Genomic DNA, 20,057 nt, shown 5'->3' with positions numbered 1-20,057 from the left:
TAAAAAAAAAAAAAAAAAAAAAAAAAAAGCAATATGGAAAAAGAGGACCCACTGTCACCTTCATATTAACAGTGTTTTGGGGGGAAACAGAATCATGCTTAAAGTGCCTAAGTCTGTATAAGCACCTAATAGTTGGAACAGAATCTGTCACCAAGTGTTCATTCCAAAATTATAAAATTGCACCAAAATCTGATCTGAACATGACAAAAAACAGCAATGATCAAGCTAAATTTTATGAGCTACTAACATAGCTATATTTTGAAGTATATACATAAGGGGTTAAATTCTGCTCCAGCATGTAACACATCTATTCAATCAGTTTAAAGTCCTTCCTACAGTTCCCATTCTAGGAATAGGTAGGTACGCTGTCCCAAACTAAGAGCATGGTTGTGTTTTGGTATTCAGTTCACAACAGTTCAGTTGTAGCTGGTTTGTTTGTAAACAACTACCTACATAACCCTTCCCCACCACTTATCTTGCCTAGATTATTCCTGCTAGGAGCATGAAGATTGCAAGATCATATAAAAGAGGCATTTCCGTGGCAGAAATCTATGGAAGGACAAGTTACTAGATCAGTAACCAGCTCTGAACCATTAGAATACTTTTTCTGTCAGGATAGAAAACTTGCACCTTGCACTAACTCTTCTGCATACAGATATTTTCACAGTAGTCAACACTAGAATCCTGCCAGGCTTTGCCCCATGTCACCTAACGAGATAATTAACACAAAATAAGACATGAATTAGTATTAATAAAATCTGTATTTTTCTCAATAGGATAGACCTATACTTGGGGATTTTTCACATAACATTTCCAGTCTTCCTCTGAAGCCCAGCTGCATATTAAGGAAATACACAGCTATAGACATTTCCCCCATACACTCACAAAATACTTTGGCTACTTCTGTGCAATGGTAGAAATAGTCACTTTTGCCTACCTGAAGAGCAGCGCAATATCTCCAAGCCAAGTTCTGTATCACACAGAATTACATGCACTTCTGTAGTCCCTTTTAGTCAACTGAGGTGCACAACTGGAAATGTTCTGCGCCCTCAAAGTGAAGAGAGGGTTACAGTTTTATTTTAGGTTTGTCAAAAATATTCACCCTCTGAAGTGTAAAAAGGAATTGGGGGGTGGTGGAATACGTGCTCTAAAGTTGCAACTGTAGGGTCTTAGTCGTGATTGTAGCATTTTGGTCTTTGTGTTTAGAAATAGTTTAAATATTTTACTATGTATAAAGGGATGAGTAGCTAAACAAGAAATCTGATGCACTATAATGAAGATGATCAAGTATACTATGCTGCTAAATCTGGAGAGCTCTGTAAGGGCCAAGGTGTTTTTATTGTGAGACCTTTTCTAATCCCTTTCTAATACTTCAGAAAGTTTCTCAGATATATGAAGGACCATTTCCACTTCAACGTGGGCTTTGCAAAGGCTGGGTCTGGAAGCTAATTTCAGCTATCCAATATATTGTTGACAATGAACATGAGACCCCTGGATGTTAAGCAAAGTCCATCAAGCCAGTTTGGCCCACTTTGGCAACTTACTACTGCTTTAACATTTTTTCAAGGAAAAACTACATAAATTTACCTAAAAACAGGCCAAAATGCCTTACACTAGACACACACGGTCATCAGTTCATCATTCACTTTTACTAGGTACTTTTTTTTAAATGAGGTCTCAGATGACTCATTTTTACTACAAAAGATTTGGGTAGTTTAAACCCCACATAAGCTTCATAAGCTTGGTAAGTTTATGAGCAGGATGATATAATGAGGTGGCTTGTAACAGCTGGGGATTGAATTCATGACTATGGAGATGCTTTCAAATCCTGAAGTGTTATATTCTTAAATTCTCAAAAAGTCTTTTTTTTCTGGTACAACATAGGAAGAATGTTAATTGGGACATTTGTCTTTCCTAATCTCAAAAGAAAAAAGTCTATTTTTCCAGTCAGTCCAATCCTTTAATGCTGTACATGGTTCTCAAAATGTGGTACATTTAATAATCACAGTAAGCACACTTCAGTCTGTTGCTTTGTGATTTAGTTTAAAATAAAGCATAAGAGTAAGTACCATTATAACAACACTGACTAAAATAATTAAACTGATACACGAGGTGTGGTCAAAGAGCCAGCAGATATGAGGATAAACATATTTCAGTGCTCTTTTCCTAACAAGGGGGAAGGAAATAATTTAAATGTCTTTATCTGCATTATTTAAAAATCAAAAAAATATTAGTACCATTTTCTGTCTAATTTTTTCATTCAGAACCAGATGTTCCAAAAAGACAGAAACCACTCTAAAAAACATAGTTCCTTTGGCCAACACGGACTGCTTCAGTGACACCCTATCTTTGGCATATACTATGTACTCAGGACTGCAAATCTTAATTGAAGCAATGTAAAGTAACATCTACCTATCCTTCTGTGGCTTGAATGAGTTTGTAGATAAAACCCTGGCTCTATCGAAATAAATGGCAAAGTTCAAGAGGGGCAGGAATTCACTTGGATGAATAATTCCCCATGTGATACAATATATAGAAATTATTATAAAGCATAAATTAAGCCGAAAAAAGGTCCAACAACTGCCAAGTTTTGAATAAGGATTTTGATCATACCTGATTTTGAGTCCATACTTGGTTGCACTGCACTCTTTAATCTGTAGATGTATGATCATCCCTAACAGTCACTGAGTCAGAAAACTTTTTAATTATACAGCAGCTAGAGTTCCAGTTACTGCAATTTCCTGAAAATGTTCCCTGTAAAAAGCACTCCATACTACACTCATGCTTACTTAATACTGGCATGTACAGAGTTGTACTGCAGAGAGACATGGTAGATAAGTGTTGCTAGTAGTGGTCTGAGCACAGAAATAGCAGTCTGGTGCTCCTGAGTTATAATGCCTGCTCATACAATGCAAGCTGTTTAACATCTCTGCCTCGCTTACCTATCTGTAAAGTCAAATATAATACTTACCTACCAGAATGATCAATACTCGGGGCATTTTGAAAGCACTGTATACCTTACTAAAATGGCTATAACCCAGGTAAAAAATAGTAAATGAAAAGGACAGATCTCAATTTTGTGGGCTGCACAGCTATGGAAATCTCCTTCAGTGCTAAACGTCAATTATTATTATTACTTAGTAGTAGGAATGTTAGGGGGAAAAGGTTGTCCTGTAATAAATGTTTCTAGAAAATGATGCCCATGTTATATATGGAAAACACAAATTGGTACTTGAAAATGTCAGAGCAACATTAAAAAATGTACATCACAGTAATTAACTTTAAAAAATAGTTTGGTGCATGTAAAGAACTGACATGGTATATTGTGATGGTTTTGTTTTCCATTTGTTGTTTTGGGATATTAAATAAAATATAATTTTGCTAACCCAGTACTATTAATGGTTGTTTTCCTTCATTAAAATTTGATTTTATACATATGTTTGTAAAAGAAATTGGCAGTTGCCTATGTTTTCATGTAAAACCAATGTTTTTGCATTCACACGGTTGTTATTGAAAATAAGTAAAAAGAGCAGAAACAGAATATTTTGAAATAAAGTCCTCCATAGATATGCAACATTACTTTTTCTATAGCCTGTAAAATGAATCGAATGATTATATACACACAAAGCAGCCCTTATGCTCTTGCAAGCGATGACTTCGCTAAAAATCTCATCAAGGTTCTCATTCTGCACACGGAAGAAATGGGAAAGTAAAGAAAATCCATCACACAAAATGCCACATAAAATGTTCACTGCAAGGCTAACCATAGCAGTCCAAAAACATTTTTCAAGTAATGAACTAAGAAAATTAAAATCTTGAAATATGGAGAAAAAACAATCCCACCTATTAGTAATTTCACTTTTATATACTTTTGTACCAATGTCAAAATCAGATAGTCTCTCTCAAACCTAAACTACTGTACCTACCTTCACATTCAAGCAGTCATATCTCCTAGTTCATAACTTTCCTGTGGTATTTGTGAACTCTACTGTGTCTGCTCAACACATGCTCTGTATTCTCCATAATTTTAATTTTTGCCATAAACAAACCCTTGATAAAATACAATTTACCACAGACCTATCCAAAACACTTATCCCTCACAGTAAAAATAATAAAATAGCTATTGAAAGAATGGGTTTATATCTTCAAATCCTGCTAGGGGCAAAGTGTGCTCATCAGAATTTTGCAAAAAAAAAAAAAAAAATCTGGATAGCTGCCTATTGCTTGGATGAACTACATTCACTGCATATTTGTTCCTCCCACAGACCCCAAGGATGCGAATGGCTACTATGTATATTGTATCATTTTGAACTATAGTCTAAGCCAGAGACATGAATAAAATGCTGTTTATTACATGGAGAAAAAAGGAAGAGCAGAGCAGTTACACAATTTAAAATGGAATTTTCACATTATTCTTTCTGACAGAGAGAACAAAGAAGGTCATGATGGCTCCACAGCGTAAGTAAGAGATCAGAAAGTAGTGCATTTGAAGACAGAAGTAAACTAATCAGTAGACAACATGGCAGCTTGCAGGAGCAGATCCCAGAGGATGCTTTTGTGAATTTGCAGTCTTCGCGTGCCCCTGCTCCCCTTTGATTCCCGGTCCACATATAGTTTAAAACCAACTTCCTAGAAGCGGCAGCAGCATTTCTGTTCAGGCAGCAGCGAGAGAGTCAATTGAATTCATGGCTCCTTATGATCTACTGATCCCTTCTAAACTCTTCATGGCACAGTTGTTAACAATGCTCTCTTGTTTTCAGTGGTCTTGACCAATCGAGCCATCCACTGTTCTGCAAAGCTGCCATCTGTTACCTGCTCTTGTTAATGAAGCTCCCACTTCACAGCTCTACAGATTGTTTTTAACTCATTCTAATGAAGTTGTATTTATTTTTGTTTCAGTCTTAACCTTAATAATAGAACCTTAGCTCCTACCACATTAGTAAAGCTTTTAGTTTATTTTTAACTAAAGAAAAACATGTTTTTATATGTGGTGATGTACCACACCATCTGTACCCCCCATCCCTTTGCAAAATTCAAAATCTGGACATGGCAGTTGTACTCAAGGAGGCAGCAAAATATGAACCTTGAATTCAGACCCCAGGAACAGTTCAACAAGTTGCATGTAATTTTGAATCCCCAGATCCAGATTAATTTGGTTCTGGTTTGAAATCCCATTACACCCACCTATTCTACAGGGGACCTGAGCCAAAATCTACTGGGCTAAGTACAAACAGTCAAAAAGCCCAAAGCTCCATGGATTCAATCTTCACAGGTTAGTCTAAACTGTGTGGATTGAATGGATAAGCAAGTAAACAGACATTCACTTTGATTCTGGAAGTGCAGCAACATGCCTACAGTGGCCCAGACCAGAAGCTGAGGGAGGGGGTCTAGAGCATACCTCTATGCTGGGCTGGAGCTGACAGCTTGGGCCAAGGCTACCCTGCCCACTCCGCAAGGGGATAAGGGGGAGGGTAGCTGGGGAGGTGCAAAGAATCTTGGGATGCTGGGGGACTGTGAGTTAACTTGAATCTGGAGGGGATCTGGGACAGAAGTTCAATAGACCTATTTAACCTAAATTAGTTAAGTCTAATACTACATCCTTCCAGGTTTATCTTAAACCAGTTTCAGCCATTTTGAAAGTGGTTTATGTGCATTGAACTTCTGTTGTATTACAGATTTGAACCAGTTTTTGATCACTGATACTGGCATATGTGTAATTTCTGTCCCCAGCACTGCAGTCCATGGAAAGTCTTCTTATAGATTCCAAAAGGCTTTAAGACTTTCCCAGTATTTCCACAATGCAATATCATTTCATCTTATAGTTGGTTTCTCTCATGAGATTTGGACAGGTATGAGCTAAAATCAATTGCAACTCACAAGATTTCACAGTTGATTAACCCAAACCCTGAATTTAGTCCCAATTCAGCTACAAAACTAAAATCCAGCGTAACCCTATATCACATCATAAGAGTAATACAACATTCCTAGCCCATCTCTCAATAGTGAATCCACTTCTGTTTTCCAGAATTGGCATGCTGCTTTTCTTTTGTAATGTCTATGCACAGAAATGTGTAGGTTTTTAAAATGCTTACCTTTATCATTGCCATTTGCATATTGTGGAGGCTTATTTTTGTCAATGCTGTTAAAGCTCTGACTTCTCCGATTTAAATTAGAAGCTCCCTGGACCTTGGTACTGCTGCCTGCAGCTGGCACCCTTGAGGGACCTGGAAGCCTGGAACAGCATAATCAGAAATTACTTTGTTGCACATGATGCCAACATATGGAAGAAGCCAGTTTGTCAAGTATTAGACCCAAATATAATACCAGCAACAATGAGTTCACGTAGCAACAATGTACAAGAGGATTCAAATTAGTTAGACTTGACAGTGAAAATAAAAAATTATCCTCAAACACACAAAAGGGAAAATGATGCTTTATAGCATCACAGGACACATAAGGATGCTTTGCATTTGCCATTAACATTGCTACAACAGATTCACCTAAATGTGCTTTCAGAGCATAGTGTCAACTTCATTTAAATGCATCAAGTTTGTTTTGTGGTATAAATATAATAAAACTAACAACCCTGAAAATAAAACATTTGAAAAAAATACCCCAAATCTCTGACTAGTAAATATTGCACTTAGCTGTGTTTAGCACAAGAGCCACTTTTATTCATCCTCTGCTGTCAAACATTTTGAATAAATATTGGTTAGTAACTCCAGCTACTAGTGTTTTGCATGTTTATTATTTCAAATGGAGAATACTGAAACTAAATGTTGAAGTAGGTGTGTATATATCTATATCTATATAGATATATCCATATATATCTATATAGATATCGAGATAGCTATCTATCTATCTATATAGATATATCGGATATATATCTCTTACATAGGATATATGTATATATACAGATATACAGGATATATATCTCTTACATAGGAGATATATCGATAGATCTATATATCTATATAGATCTATCGATATATCTCCTATGTAAGAATATACACAGACTATCCAGTTCATTTGTTAGTATTTGCTGCCACCATCTGAACCTTGCTGTGCAGTAATGCTATGAAAAAATTATGAACCATTGTCTGTAGTATATACTAGCCTGTACTCTATTCTGGTTTTTTCAGTTCCATGATACACAATTATTTAATAGATGCTTGCCTCAAATATTCTGTATTAACACTGAAATTAACTCCCCCCCCCACTTTTTTTTTATACGACACGCAATAAAATGCTTAAGTCCTCCACAGGCTTTACTACAGGAAAGCAATATCCACATTCTGATAATGATCAATTACTGGAGTGTGATTAGCATCAGCTAATAACAATACAAATTATTTTAGAGTTATCAAATGATGCAAGTGCCATCCTATGGAAATACAGTATAAAAAAGGTGGAAGATATAACATTACAAAGAATTTCAAAACGCTAAATGTTTAGAAATGTTTTGCTTAATACACTGGTACATCAGAAATATAAAGTCATTTTAGTTTCATTAGATATCTTGTATAAACAGCTTCACATTCTGTTATAATACCAATTTAAGCCTCAGAGAGCTAATCCATTTGTTATTTTTATAGCTCATTCTGGCCACCAGCCTGCACCTCTAGTCTCTGCACTGAGACCGGAGCAGACTGTCTCTACTCTGCAGCTGTATGCATTCTAACCTTTACCATGACCCATGAGTTCTAGTGATCTTCTGTTCCCTGAAGAATGCACTAAAACAAACTTAAAAATTCATTTGCTCTTTCTCATTACCCTAATTTGACAGGCAGCAAGAGCCCTGAGATCATTTGTCAAAGGTAATGAAAAAAGCAATGAGAAGGCATGTGTAACACTGGAAACTCATCTGTTCTGTTAAAATGTAGAGTAGTTAAGCACATATTTTACATGCCAGAACCCTAGAAATTGAAACAGTAAGCACATCATACATGAGGTCATTTACTCTACACCCTTTCCAGTTTGCTTCATTGACAGTCATAGTTTAATTGAATTTTATTTTCAAATAGCTTTTGCAGAATCATGTTAAGCAACTACGGAAATGCAAAGTAGGAAGTAACAGGTAAGGGACAGATCACATACCTCTGATCGGGGCCTTGGAAACACTGTTACAGAGTTAAAGTATTAGACAATAAGACCATTGGCCCTCACATACGTTGAATGGTGGACAAGACAGGAGCGTCAGCAATAAAGGAAACTGAAGACCTATGATCACAGGTACAAAGCAGCTGCACTCTGGTATAGCTCACTGCAAGCTATCACCAGCATCTCAGACTGTGTTAGTGCGCTGTATTATACAATGCAAACTTTAGTGTGGATTACATGATTTATAGTTCATTGCTCTCAGCAATGAACTGTACAGTAAACAGTGTAATTAATAAACAAATTAAACCAAACTGACAACAGGAGTAAAAACAATTCGGGTATTTCTTTCCGGGAACTTTTTGCTGGATTTTAGTGCTCATGAACATAAGATACTAACAGTACTGACTAAAACTGAAAAACACAGCAGCGTCTGCACACGGCTCTGTCAAGCCTGAACTGTGGTGCTTTTGTGTTCCAAACCTGAGTAATTCATGAGTAGCACCAGGCTCCTCCCAGAGGAATACAGACAGTCAGTGATCCTTTTTCCTCTAAAACTTTGCTTCTCCATTCCTGGGCTCCTTAAATAACCTGTGTCATAATTTTAAGATGTGGACAAAATGTCTATAAAGAATTAGGGTGGACTTCCAGACACATTTTTACTTATAAGCAAAGGAAGAATTTGAACCAGAAGCTGAAGAGCACTAAAATCCCTGCCTCCACTAATCCCTCAAAGCTGGTATTTTACATGCAGGGTACAAAGATACAGGATACACAGCAACCAGGAATATGACTAACGACACTGTGCAAATCTTTTTTTCAAGGTGGAAGGGCTTTCCATGACAAAGCTTAATGTTGCAAAGCTTGCACTTACAACACAAATACACATTGCTTAGTATCCATTTATTTCCAAAGGATAAAATACCATTGGGCATTGACTAGCTGGAGTATCACTAACAAGCAATAAATTAGAGATTTTAACTGACCTAGAAGTCTTTTTTTGACTGGTTGCAATTCCACTGTGATTAGATTGAGTTGCATATCTGGCTGTCAGACTGTATGAGAAGAAACAGAGAAATTGAATTAAAGGATTTCTTTGAACATGCACAGAAAACACTTACCAGCAAACTATGAGTTAATGAATGCAAACGGAACATGTAGGGAAAAAAACACAGTAATTGGCAAAGTATGAATAAACACAATGGGCAGTCTGTATGAATAATGTGATGTACAGATTATGAAATAATGGACTGTGCTGAAATTTGTTTCATTTACTAGAAAGTATTTTAGGAAGAAACATGGGATAATTTTTCAGAATGGCCAAGTCCTAGGACTTACATTTGCCTGCAAAAAGAATTTCAGGCCAATATACAAGTACTTGCACCTCCAAATATCTGATTTGGACTTGCAATATGGTAGTGAGACAGGCACAAATATTCAGATTTGCAGCTATAGGTCTAGTGTAGACACAAAATATGCACCTAAATAATACCTCCCAAAAAAGTCCTGCCTTCTGACAATATATCTATAAAGAGGTGTTATTCACCATATCTGGCAGTGTTCTTCATTATCATTCAAACTAATAAACACACAGAAATTTCAACAGGAGCTCCCTGATATTTGTTTAGGTATATTGGTAAGTTTAATAAGGAGCTGCATCTTAATGTATTACATTATGCAAGAACAAAGGTGGCTTAAAGCATAGGTCAGGTGTAATAGAAAATCAGGGCCCTAGATCTGTTTAGGGTATGGCTGCGAGTCAAGTAAAACAGCAGCTCTGGTGTGAATATTTGGCAACAAGTCCCACAGATTTATATTTTTTCAGTCACCACTCTCAATAGCAATGGCAACCACCTGCATTTAGCCCCTGCTTACTAGGTTGGCACCTCACTCTTCTCTCTCTCTGTTTCTGCTAAGAAATACTATTTCTGCTGTGAAAACATTAAATGGTTTTTGCTGGTACAATAAAATCAGCAACTTTTATAAAAGGTGGTAAGAGTAGTACTCCAGGAAGAAAGGGCCTAGGTTTTAGGCACAGCAGTCCTAAAAAAGAAACCTGGAAATGAACCTTTTTGTATTGTTATTATTTCTGGGTTAATAAACCAAACCCCAGTAAAGGGGTCAATTTGGCCTTTAAAAATGTGTGAACTGAAGATTAGTAACAATATCTGCTCAGATCATGGATGAAAGAACAACCTTGAGTCTTAACACTGGGGTAAAGAATTACTATAAAACCCCCAATTGTTTCAGTTCTTTGGCCTAAACCTGGCATATTATATCCTGACAAGAACAATGAAAATATGTTGTTTTGAATGACAGTGGGTGCTGTGGCAGCTGAAAAGTATGTCTGTGTGATAACAGTGCTTGCTGAAGGCTCTATGAAGATTAGACCAAGCGTTTTTCTGTATTTGTTAAGATATTACGCTATAAGTTGTTGCTCAAAGCCTAATGGAGATATAGAGTTTAAGATATAGTTTAGTTAAGATATAGTAAGGCCTTGTATAAAGTAAGGCCTAGTAAATTTACCAAAGCCTAGAAGTAGTAAGGCCCTGTGGAGCAGTTAAAATTACCTTATCAAAGAAATGCAAGACTTGTACTGCTATTGGTCAGTCTATGAACAGTTGAAGAAAAAGGAATCTAAGTGGTCATACGTTATCAGTGTCCTTCAGAAGCTATAAATTAGCTAAAATATTTGGAAATCATTCAGAAGGAAGATGCAGCTCTGTGAAAAGGATTAGTTAGCTGTTGCCTGGATCAGTGGGCCCGTGGACCTCGAGGAGCCCAAGAACTGCATTCCAGGGTCCTTCCTGGCACCCCTCAGACATCGTTGCTCGGGGACGCCTAACCTTGCTGAACTTTGTGGAAAGAGAAGCTTGCTGTGTATCAGGCATCAGAGGAACTACCGATAAGTTGCCGATGCAAATTGCTTTTGTCTGTCATCATTTGTCTTGTTACTACGTGTAGTTGTGGGTTTTTTTAAGTCAATAAATCTTTCTTACCTTTCTACCCCCGACCACACTCTCAATCTAAACCCTCCACAGGTAGCTGGGACAGGTGCATCTACATGAGATGCTAAAGACGCAGTAGATTAATTTTACTGCATATTAGCGTGGGCGGCAAAAACCATGCTAATGCACCAATGCATGGTAGAATTAGTCTACTGCACATTAGTGTCACAAAAAAGTATGTGCCAGCACTACTGCATTTAGCGCTAATTATGGCACATTAATGAGTGTGTAGAAAAGTCCAGTGTCCCTAATAGCACAAGTTTATGGAATGATAGTTTATATATATATGAATACACACACACACACACGTGTCTGTGCACACATATACATAGATACATACATACATGCATACATTTTAGATAGATAAATAGACAAACAGATATAGTATATGGAATAGATAAATATGTGTGTGTGTGTGCGTGTGTGTGTGTGTAGTCTATCCCATATACATTAACATACATTATGTAATAATATGCTATATTAAAATATTTTATTGGTTCATTACCTACAAACATTTCTTACAAGAAGCCTAGATAATAGAAGTTGTGGCAACCATATCCTGTCATTTTTACCAGAGAGGATGAACTTTGAAGAAATATCTGACAAGCCCACAGTTTTCTAAAGTCTCCCACCCATCCATGACTCATCATGGTCATTAATCTGAAGAGACCATAAATGCCAAGATGTCACTTTACACTGATCAAACTAATAGAATGTGAAAGATATGATATGTTAAAATTTGAGTGAAATTATGTTTTAAAAAGACAAAATGATGTAAAGTACAGATAACACAGACAGTGACTTGAAAAGCAGAGTGAACAGGATGCATTTTAGTTACTAACTGAAAGTTCTGAATGCTATGTATAACATTACTATACTATCATTTTTCTACCTAAAATAACACAAAGCTCTGGTACAGACTTAAGCAGCAAACACCTATGACTCCACAGTGTCCTGGTGTGCTAGACTATAGGCAGGAAGTAGGTTCTTTGCACAAATGCAGGCAATATGGCTGCCTGAAAATGCTCACTTGCAAGATATCTCTTTCCTTCCATGCCAGTCCTTGGGTAGCCCAACCATTAGCAAGTTTGTGGATCCTCAGCTCTAAGACTTCTTCCCAACTTCCAGAATCTCCTAGAAGATACTGTACTTACTTTAGAAGCCAGGGTAGTTTTTCACCTTACAGACTACCCAAAATAGATATATACATACAGTAGTATACAATATAATATACATTTCATATAATCTCCCTCTCCCTCTCTTTCCTTCTCTCTCTCCTTCTCTTCCTCCTCCTCCTCGGTTAGTTTATACCTTGCAAACCTTCTACTTCACTTCAGACTAACATACATTTCACTGCTCATTATGCCAGTGTTACCATCACAGCTGGTCTTCTGCTTCTGAAAAGAAATTTATGTTCCAAAAAAGGAAAGAAAAAAGAAAAAAAAGTACAGTAACATAAAAGACAGGGTAGAAAAGAAGCCCCTAGAACTTAAACTATGTTTAACTTCCTAATCACTTTTGTTTTATACCTCTCAGCTAGCACCAGCTACGTTGGATGCATTAGCTCATTGCACTTATATTCTCTCTAAAACTTTTGGCCCTATCCTTACCATTTTATCTTTGCACACATCAAGGGCCTAACATGCTTGAATTACACTTGTTTTTAAGTGTTTCCATCCAATATCACAGACAACTGCTGGTAGACATCATTTGGCAACAAAAAAGAAAATGTTTTGCAATCAATATAACACATTTTTCTTGATTACAGATTCACAGCCATAATGATATTAAACACACACACACGTATTATATTTTTTTTATCTATATATATGAAAACATTAAGAAAGCAGAGTCAGTGCATCTTAGCAAAATAGGCATGTCAGAGTACATCCAAACCATTTTTTCATTAGGAAATCCCTGTCTGAAAAGGTAGTACAGTACTAATGAGCCTAATCAAGAATACTCTGACATCAACAGGATTTTCCCCATTGACTTAAGGGCTAGGGATCAGGCCCTAGTACTTCTCCAACTCGTAAAATCTAGGTAGATATGACTGCTAACCTATTTGCAACAATACAAGAACATCCAATGGTTAACTGCTATTGCTGATTACTAGATCAGTGATGGGTATTAACAATCAAGAATAAGTCAGCTGCATGTAGGGCAACGGTTTTAGAGATTCTCTCTAAAAGATGCAGGGGAAGCTCTGGAAATTGCTGATGGTAACAGTGCTAAAGATTCTTAAATGCCCATGCACTGAAGGCTGGCTGATTCCTGCTATGCTATAGTCAGTCCAACTGATTATATGTGCAGGGAAAGGGTGAAGGGTTATAACAATAAATGAGTGACAGAGACTGGAGCAAGCTGCGAGCAAATCTGTCTGCTTATGCCTGCCTAAAGACAAATAGCACTACACAGGAAGGAAGGAAAGAAGGATGGAGGAAGAAGCCTCTCAAAATTGTATACGCATGTGAAGCTGAAGGATAGAGCTTATAGGAAACTGGATACACAGCGTGAGTCACTCTGATAGTGCTTTAAAACTCTGCTTCAAAGGAAACCCATTCAATGACTCCCTATATATCCTCTCATATTTATTAACAACAGAGCCTTTCTAACCAATGGGCTATGTTTCATTACAGTGCGATTGCCATGTAGAATTGTTCCTGTTATTTACAGGATGTCATGCAGTATGGCCAAGTGATTTTTAAAGTCACACAACCAGTTTCAGGACACTCAAAATGAGGTAAGCAGGATTTTTCTAATGAAGTCAAAGTAATTCTACTTCCTTAAGCTACCTGGATTTTAACATTCAGTAGATTTAACAAGTCACAGCACATTGATGGTGGAAGTACAAATCAGAGCAGGCCAGGAATTTCCTGCCAGAATGCCTTTCCATAAAATCAATGAATTCCATGGGAAAGTAAAAAATTTGCCTCAAAATGTTTATTTTTATACAGAAAATTGAAGTGAAAGCTCCTGATTTCTATTCCTCAGCAGCTTGCCTGCCAGAAGATGGGAGCTGTGGTTCCTACGGTCACTAGCTCCCCATGACTCCTTAGAGATCCAAGTTTCCCAGCAGTCTGCTTAGTAGGCTGCCCTGGAGACTCCAGGAGCATAACTAGCAAATTGCTGCCCTAGACAGAGATGAAAGAGAACAATGGTAAAGAGAGAGGACAGCATCCAACAGACTCAAAGACCAGCTGTTGCGGCTGTAGCATCATCTCTCCGCACACTGGCAGTGACTGTTGCTATGCCAGGGTCTCTCCAAAAACTGCTGGTAACAGCTGCTGCTGTCCCATCTCAGCTCCTCAGGGCCCTCCTGGTGCCCCTGGGGCTTATACTCCGTTCACCCATACCTAGTCACACAACTGCAAGTCAGGATCCACACAATATTAAGAAAGCAATAGAAACTACTGTTGCAATTATAGATACTTTCACATACCCCATGTTGTTTCAAATAAAGCAGGCCAAAATACAGAACAATACCATATCTTTCCAAGCAGCTTGCTTATCTCTTATTAGTATGGTGCATCTGAAAATTGAGTATCCTGGAATTCTGTGTTTTCAATTTCACTCTTAATTTTCTTTTCATTGGCACCCCTGTATAAACACTGACAACATGCAATGATTCTACAAAAGTGACTTCTGATAGGACTAGGGAAAGCAATTTCATACATATTAGTTCCCAGGTATACCATTTAGTTCTTCAACTAGTATCTGAAACACAAAAATATGCAATAATTCCAGATTTATTATGCATGGTAAGCCTTTAAGAATGTTAAGTGATAATAATTGGGAGAAAGGACAAGACAGCAGCAAATGATGAAATTACTTAGGCTTCCATCCAAGTGCTGGTTTGGTGCTGTGGGAACTGTGGTTTGCAGGTTCCTTCCAGCAACAGTCAGGTGTAGGAGTGCCTGCAATGTGAGCAGTGCCTCCTGGTGGTGTCTCTCCAGGAGCAGGCAAGAGACCTACAGGAGGAGGTGGTAAGGCTCTGACGCATCCTCAGCCATGAGGAGTTCATCAATACAAAGCTGGAGGAGACTTCTAGGACTGCAGAGGAAGGACTGTCAGAGGTGGTGCTGGAGAAGGAAGAGGACTTGAACTCCTAGGAAGGTGGAAGCTGGAAGCTTGAGAACTCCAGCAGCCAGCAGAAGTCTTCATCCTCATCTGCAGTGGTTTGGCTGGAGAACAGATATGGAACCCTATCAACAGAGGGGAAGGAGCATGTTGCATCAGTGGAAGGGGCCAGGCCAGATGTCCCCAGGGTTGGAAGGTCTGATACCACTACAACACCCTTGGTGGTGGTTGGCAACTCCCTTCCGTAGGAACAGAAGCATCCATCTGTTGACCTGACCTTTTGTTTTGGGAGGTCTGCTGCTTGTCCAGAGCCTGGATCTAAGATGTCACAGAAGGAATACCAAGACGCATCTGGCCCTCTGACTACTACCCGACACTGCTCATCTATATAGCACCAATGATACTGCCAGGGGAGACCCTGAGGAGACCAAAAGTGACTACAGGGCTCTGGGTGCAAGGGTGAAGGGAAGAGGGGCTCAGGTGGTTTTCTCTTTGATCCTTCTGGTCAATGGGAAGGTCCTGGGCAGGAGTAGATGCATCCCGCAGAACTACATATGGCTGGGCAGATGTTGTCATCAGCAGGGCTTTGGCTTCTTTGACCATGGGATGTTGTTCCAAGAAGAAGGATTGTTGGGAGGGATCCACATGATGAAGAGAGGAAAAAGCACCTTTCCAGTTAGGCTTGCTAACCTAGTGAGGAAGGCTTTAAGCTAGGTTCACCAGGGGATGGAGACCAAAGTCCTGAGGTAAGTGGGAAAGAAGGTGACCTAGAGGAAGCACAAGCAGCAGGGAGCAGAAGGGGAGACATTTTAATTCTTCCTGAGAAAGCAAGGCAATCAGTTAGTTACCTCAGGTGTCTGTACATGAATATATGGAGCCTGGGAAAGAAACAGGTAGAAACTGAAGTCCTCACATAGTCATGGAACTATGATGTGCTTGGAATAACAGAGGCTTGATGGGATAGCTCACATAACTAGAGTACTGCCCTGGATGGGGATAAACCATTTAGGAAGGAAAGGCAGGGGAGAAAGGAGGAGGAATTGCTCTTTATGTAAAAGAGCTGTATGATTGTTCAGAGCTCCAGTATGAAACTGAATATAGGCCTTTGAGGGTCTCTGGGTTAGGGTCAGAGGAGAGAACAACAAGGGTGATGTCATGGTGGGCATTTGCTATTGACCAGCAAACCAGGAGGATGAGGTGAATGAGGCTTTCTTCAAAGACTTAAGCAGAAATGTCTACATCATGGGCCCTTGTTCCCAAAGGGAACTTGGGTTACCCTGATATCTACTGGGAGGGCAATACAGCAGTGCACAAGCAATCCAAGAAGTTTTTGGAGAGTGTTGGGAACAACTTCCTGGGGCAAGTGTTGGAGAGGCCAATTAGGGGCCATGATCTCCTTGATCCACTGCTCACAAGCAAGGAAGAATTGGTGGTGACTGTAGAAGCAAATGGCAACTTGTACAGCAGTGACCATTAAATGACTGAGTTCAGGATCCAGAAGAAAGGAAGGGAGGAGAGCAGCAGAGTAAGGACCTTGGACTTCAGAAAAGCAAACTTCAACTCACTCAGGTAACTGATGGGCAGAATCCCCTGGGAGGCCAGTCTGAGGGGAAAAACAGTCCAGTAGAGCCAGATGTAGTTTTAAGAAACCTTACTAAGGGTACAGGAACAGACTATCCTGATGTGCAGGAAGACTAGCAAGTATAGCAGAAGACCAGTTTGGCTTAGCAGGAAACTCTTCAATGAGCTAAACACCAAAAATGAAGAAGTGGAAATTTGGACAAATGACTAGGGAGTATTGCTCCTGCATGCAGGGATGAAACTAGGAAGGCCAAAGTACATCTGGAGTTGTGGCTAGTGAGGAATGTGAAGGGTAACAAAAAGAGTTTTTCTAAGTATGTCAGCAACAAGAGAAAGATCAGGGAAAGATGAAACCCTTACTGAACTGGGGAGACAACCTAAAGACATATGGTGCAGTAAAGGCTGAAATACTTAATGCCTTTTTTACCTCATCCTTCATAGGCAAGTTCAGCTATCAGACTGCTACACCTGGGAGCCCAGTTTCAGGAGAAGATGAGTAGACAACAGTGGTTAGGGACTGGACAAACTGGAAAAGCTGGACATGTACAAGTCCATGAGGCCAGACACAATGCACCCGAGGGTGCTAAGGGAGTTGGCCAATATGACTGCAGGGACACTGGACATTATCTCTGAAAACTCATGGAGACTGGGAGAGGTCCCAACTGGTTGGAAAAGGACAAATATGGTGCCCCTCTTTAGAGACAGGGAAGAAGGAGAATCTGGGGAACTACAGACCCATCAGCCACAACTCAGTCCCAGAAAAAATCACGTAGCAGTTCCACAAGAAATCCATTTCTAAGCACTTGTCTAGCTATCTCTGAACCTTAGCTCTACCCTCTCGTGTATCTACTACTCTCCCCAGCTTGATGTCATCTGCAAACTGTCTAGTTGGCAGCCAGTATCAAGTAGAGTGCCCCAAGGTTTGGTCCTGGAACCAGTTTCATTTAATTTCATCAGCGATCTGGAAGATGGCATGGGTACATCCTCAGTAAGTTTGCAGATGACATCAAGCTGGGGAGAGTAGTAGGTACACTAGAGGGTAGGGCTAAGGTTCAGAGATAGCTAGACAAATTAGAGGAATGGACCAAAAGAAATCTCATGAAGTTCAATAAGGACAAGTGCAAAGCCCTGCACTTAGGATGGAACAATCCAATGCACTGGTACAGGCAGGGGACTGACTGGCTAAGCAGCAGCAGTGCAGAAAAGGACCTTTTTAATATGAGCCAGTATGTTCCCTTGTCACGAAGAAGGCTAACAGCATACTTGGCTGCATTAGTAGGAGTGTTGCCAGCAGGTAGAGGGAAGTGATTATTTCCCTCTATTAGGCACTGATAAAGCACAGCAGTTGTGTGTTCAGTTTTGGACCCCGTGCTACAGAAAGGCTGTGAACAAATTGAAAAGATTCCAGTTGAAGGCAACAAAAACTGGTTAGAGGGCTGAAGCACACGACTTTTGAGGAGAAGCTGAGGGAACTGGGCTTATTTAATCTAGAGAAGAAAAGACTGATGGGGGATTTAATAGAAGCCTTCTTACCTGAAGGATGGATCTAGACTGTTCTCAGTGGTGGCAGATGACAGAACAAGGAGCAATGACCTCAAGTTGCAGCGAGGGAAGTTTAGGTTAGATATCAGGAAGAATTTTCTCAGTCAGGCTGAGGAAGCACCTGCAGTTGGTGTGTGTGCTACAACCTGCTGGACATCTGACTCCCCAGGCACCTCTCCAATTTTACCTGCACTGCTACATCCCCCACCCCAGCCTGTCCCTCAGCCCCTGACACCTCCATTTCCATTTTCACTGACTGGCTTTCTTGTCTGCATTGCATGCCAGCCTCTGGCTTCTTTACTATTCCTTCCATCCAGGAACAGCACAGACACAAACTGCAGGTGCTTCCTCAGCCTGACAAAGGGGTTTTCAACCTGAAAGCTGGCATCCCAGGCAGCTAAACTGAACTCACCTGGAGCCTCACAACTCTACTACATCAGCAAGCCTCAGGCCTCTCAAAGACATGATGGGTCTGGGCTTTCCCCAGCCAGGACTGTGTGCATGCGTGTGGTGACTGGAGGTTATGGTGCCTCCTACCCACCTTTTACCAGAGGGATCCTCAGTCCTGGCATTTCCTGAGACTGCTGTGCCTCCAGCAGTCCCACCAGGCCTCCCAACCCTGGCAGAGTGTGGTTTTAGTGGTCATGCCCAGGACCTGGGGCCTCCTTCTTCCCCATAGCCCCAGCCTATACCTCAAGTTCATCCTGGCATGGAAGTTCAGCAGGAACATGTTCTTCCCCTGCTGGATGGTGATGCAGTGAGTGCCCCCTACAGCACTGACAGCAGGGCATTAAATGGTTTTAAAAAAATGAAAAAAAGGAATAGGTGTGGATGGATTGAGGAGGGTGGCATTCATTCCATCTGCACCTGGAGCTTGGGGAATCACAGCAGCGTGAAGTTCACCTTGAGGAACACGAGCTGCTCCACCAAACCGGGATCCAAGCAGGTGTGGTGGAGTGTCACTACATCCCCAGCAATGCTGAACACCCTCTCACTTGGAACACTGGTTGGTGGACAGAACAGGTGTACCCAGGCAACCATGGCCACATCTGGCTACATCTGGCTGCAGCTTGCCTAGTAGGCTGAGAAGCGCACAGCAGTGGCTCCACATCCTCGGCAAGATAGGCAGCCATCAAGGCCTGAGTGCTACCTGCCTGATAATGGGGTCTGGTGCCTCTGGACCCCACCATGGAAGCCATGCCCTTGGCCCACACTGGCAGCGGCTGTGGTAGAAGAGGAGACTGGATGGTGGATGGCGTGCTAGCATGGGATAGAGGATCCCTTTCTTCCACATCCCCCTGCCTCTGCTGTTTTGCCTCCCTGACTCGCTTTACCAGCACCTCCATCCACTGATTCAGGCTTTGGCTGCTGCATATGCTGCCCTTCACCCTCAGGTCACACATGGCACCCAGCACATGGACCGTACTGGACCACAAGGGATCAAGCCATTTCCTGATGCTCTCCTTCAGCCGCCTCACCAGTGCCTGCACATCTGGTGATAGCGGCTTGCCTCAGCCAGGATCACTAGTCCCATGGAAGCTCTCCATTTGGCTATGAAGTTACCTCACTACAGGGATCACCTGACTAAGGAGGGTATCACCAGCACTGAGGGTCTCCGTGGCCTTGAGGAAGGGCTTAAGGACCATGAAGATCTGGGAGATGGTATCCAACTCAGCCCTATTAAAGGGGCCATTGATCCCAATCTCCCTGAGGAAAACTATTTCATGGATGGCCTGTTGCTCGACCATC

General features: G+C 40.4%; 1 protein-coding gene across 1 annotated transcript in view; it reads right to left on the bottom strand.

The window, feature by feature from the left end:
* The window catches only part of NAV3 (neuron navigator 3), a 1,048,024-nt gene that overhangs the window by 261,146 nt on the left and 766,821 nt on the right, over nt 1-20,057 (bottom strand). Inside the window, exons 7-8 of the mRNA XM_019514774.1 lie at nt 9,084-9,152; nt 6,093-6,232 (exon numbers count right to left, since the gene is read on the bottom strand). Of these exons, the coding sequence (XP_019370319.1) occupies nt 6,093-6,232; nt 9,084-9,152 (209 nt within the window). The remainder of the gene's footprint in view (nt 1-6,092; nt 6,233-9,083; nt 9,153-20,057) is intronic.

Source organism: Gavialis gangeticus, unplaced genomic scaffold (assembly GCF_001723915.1).
Source record: "Gavialis gangeticus isolate Ggan-Ray unplaced genomic scaffold, GavGan_comp1, whole genome shotgun sequence".
NCBI lineage: Eukaryota > Metazoa > Chordata > Crocodylia > Gavialidae > Gavialis > Gavialis gangeticus.
The sequence above is the reverse complement of the archived record's forward strand: the minus strand, read 5'-3'. Positions and strand labels throughout refer to the sequence as shown.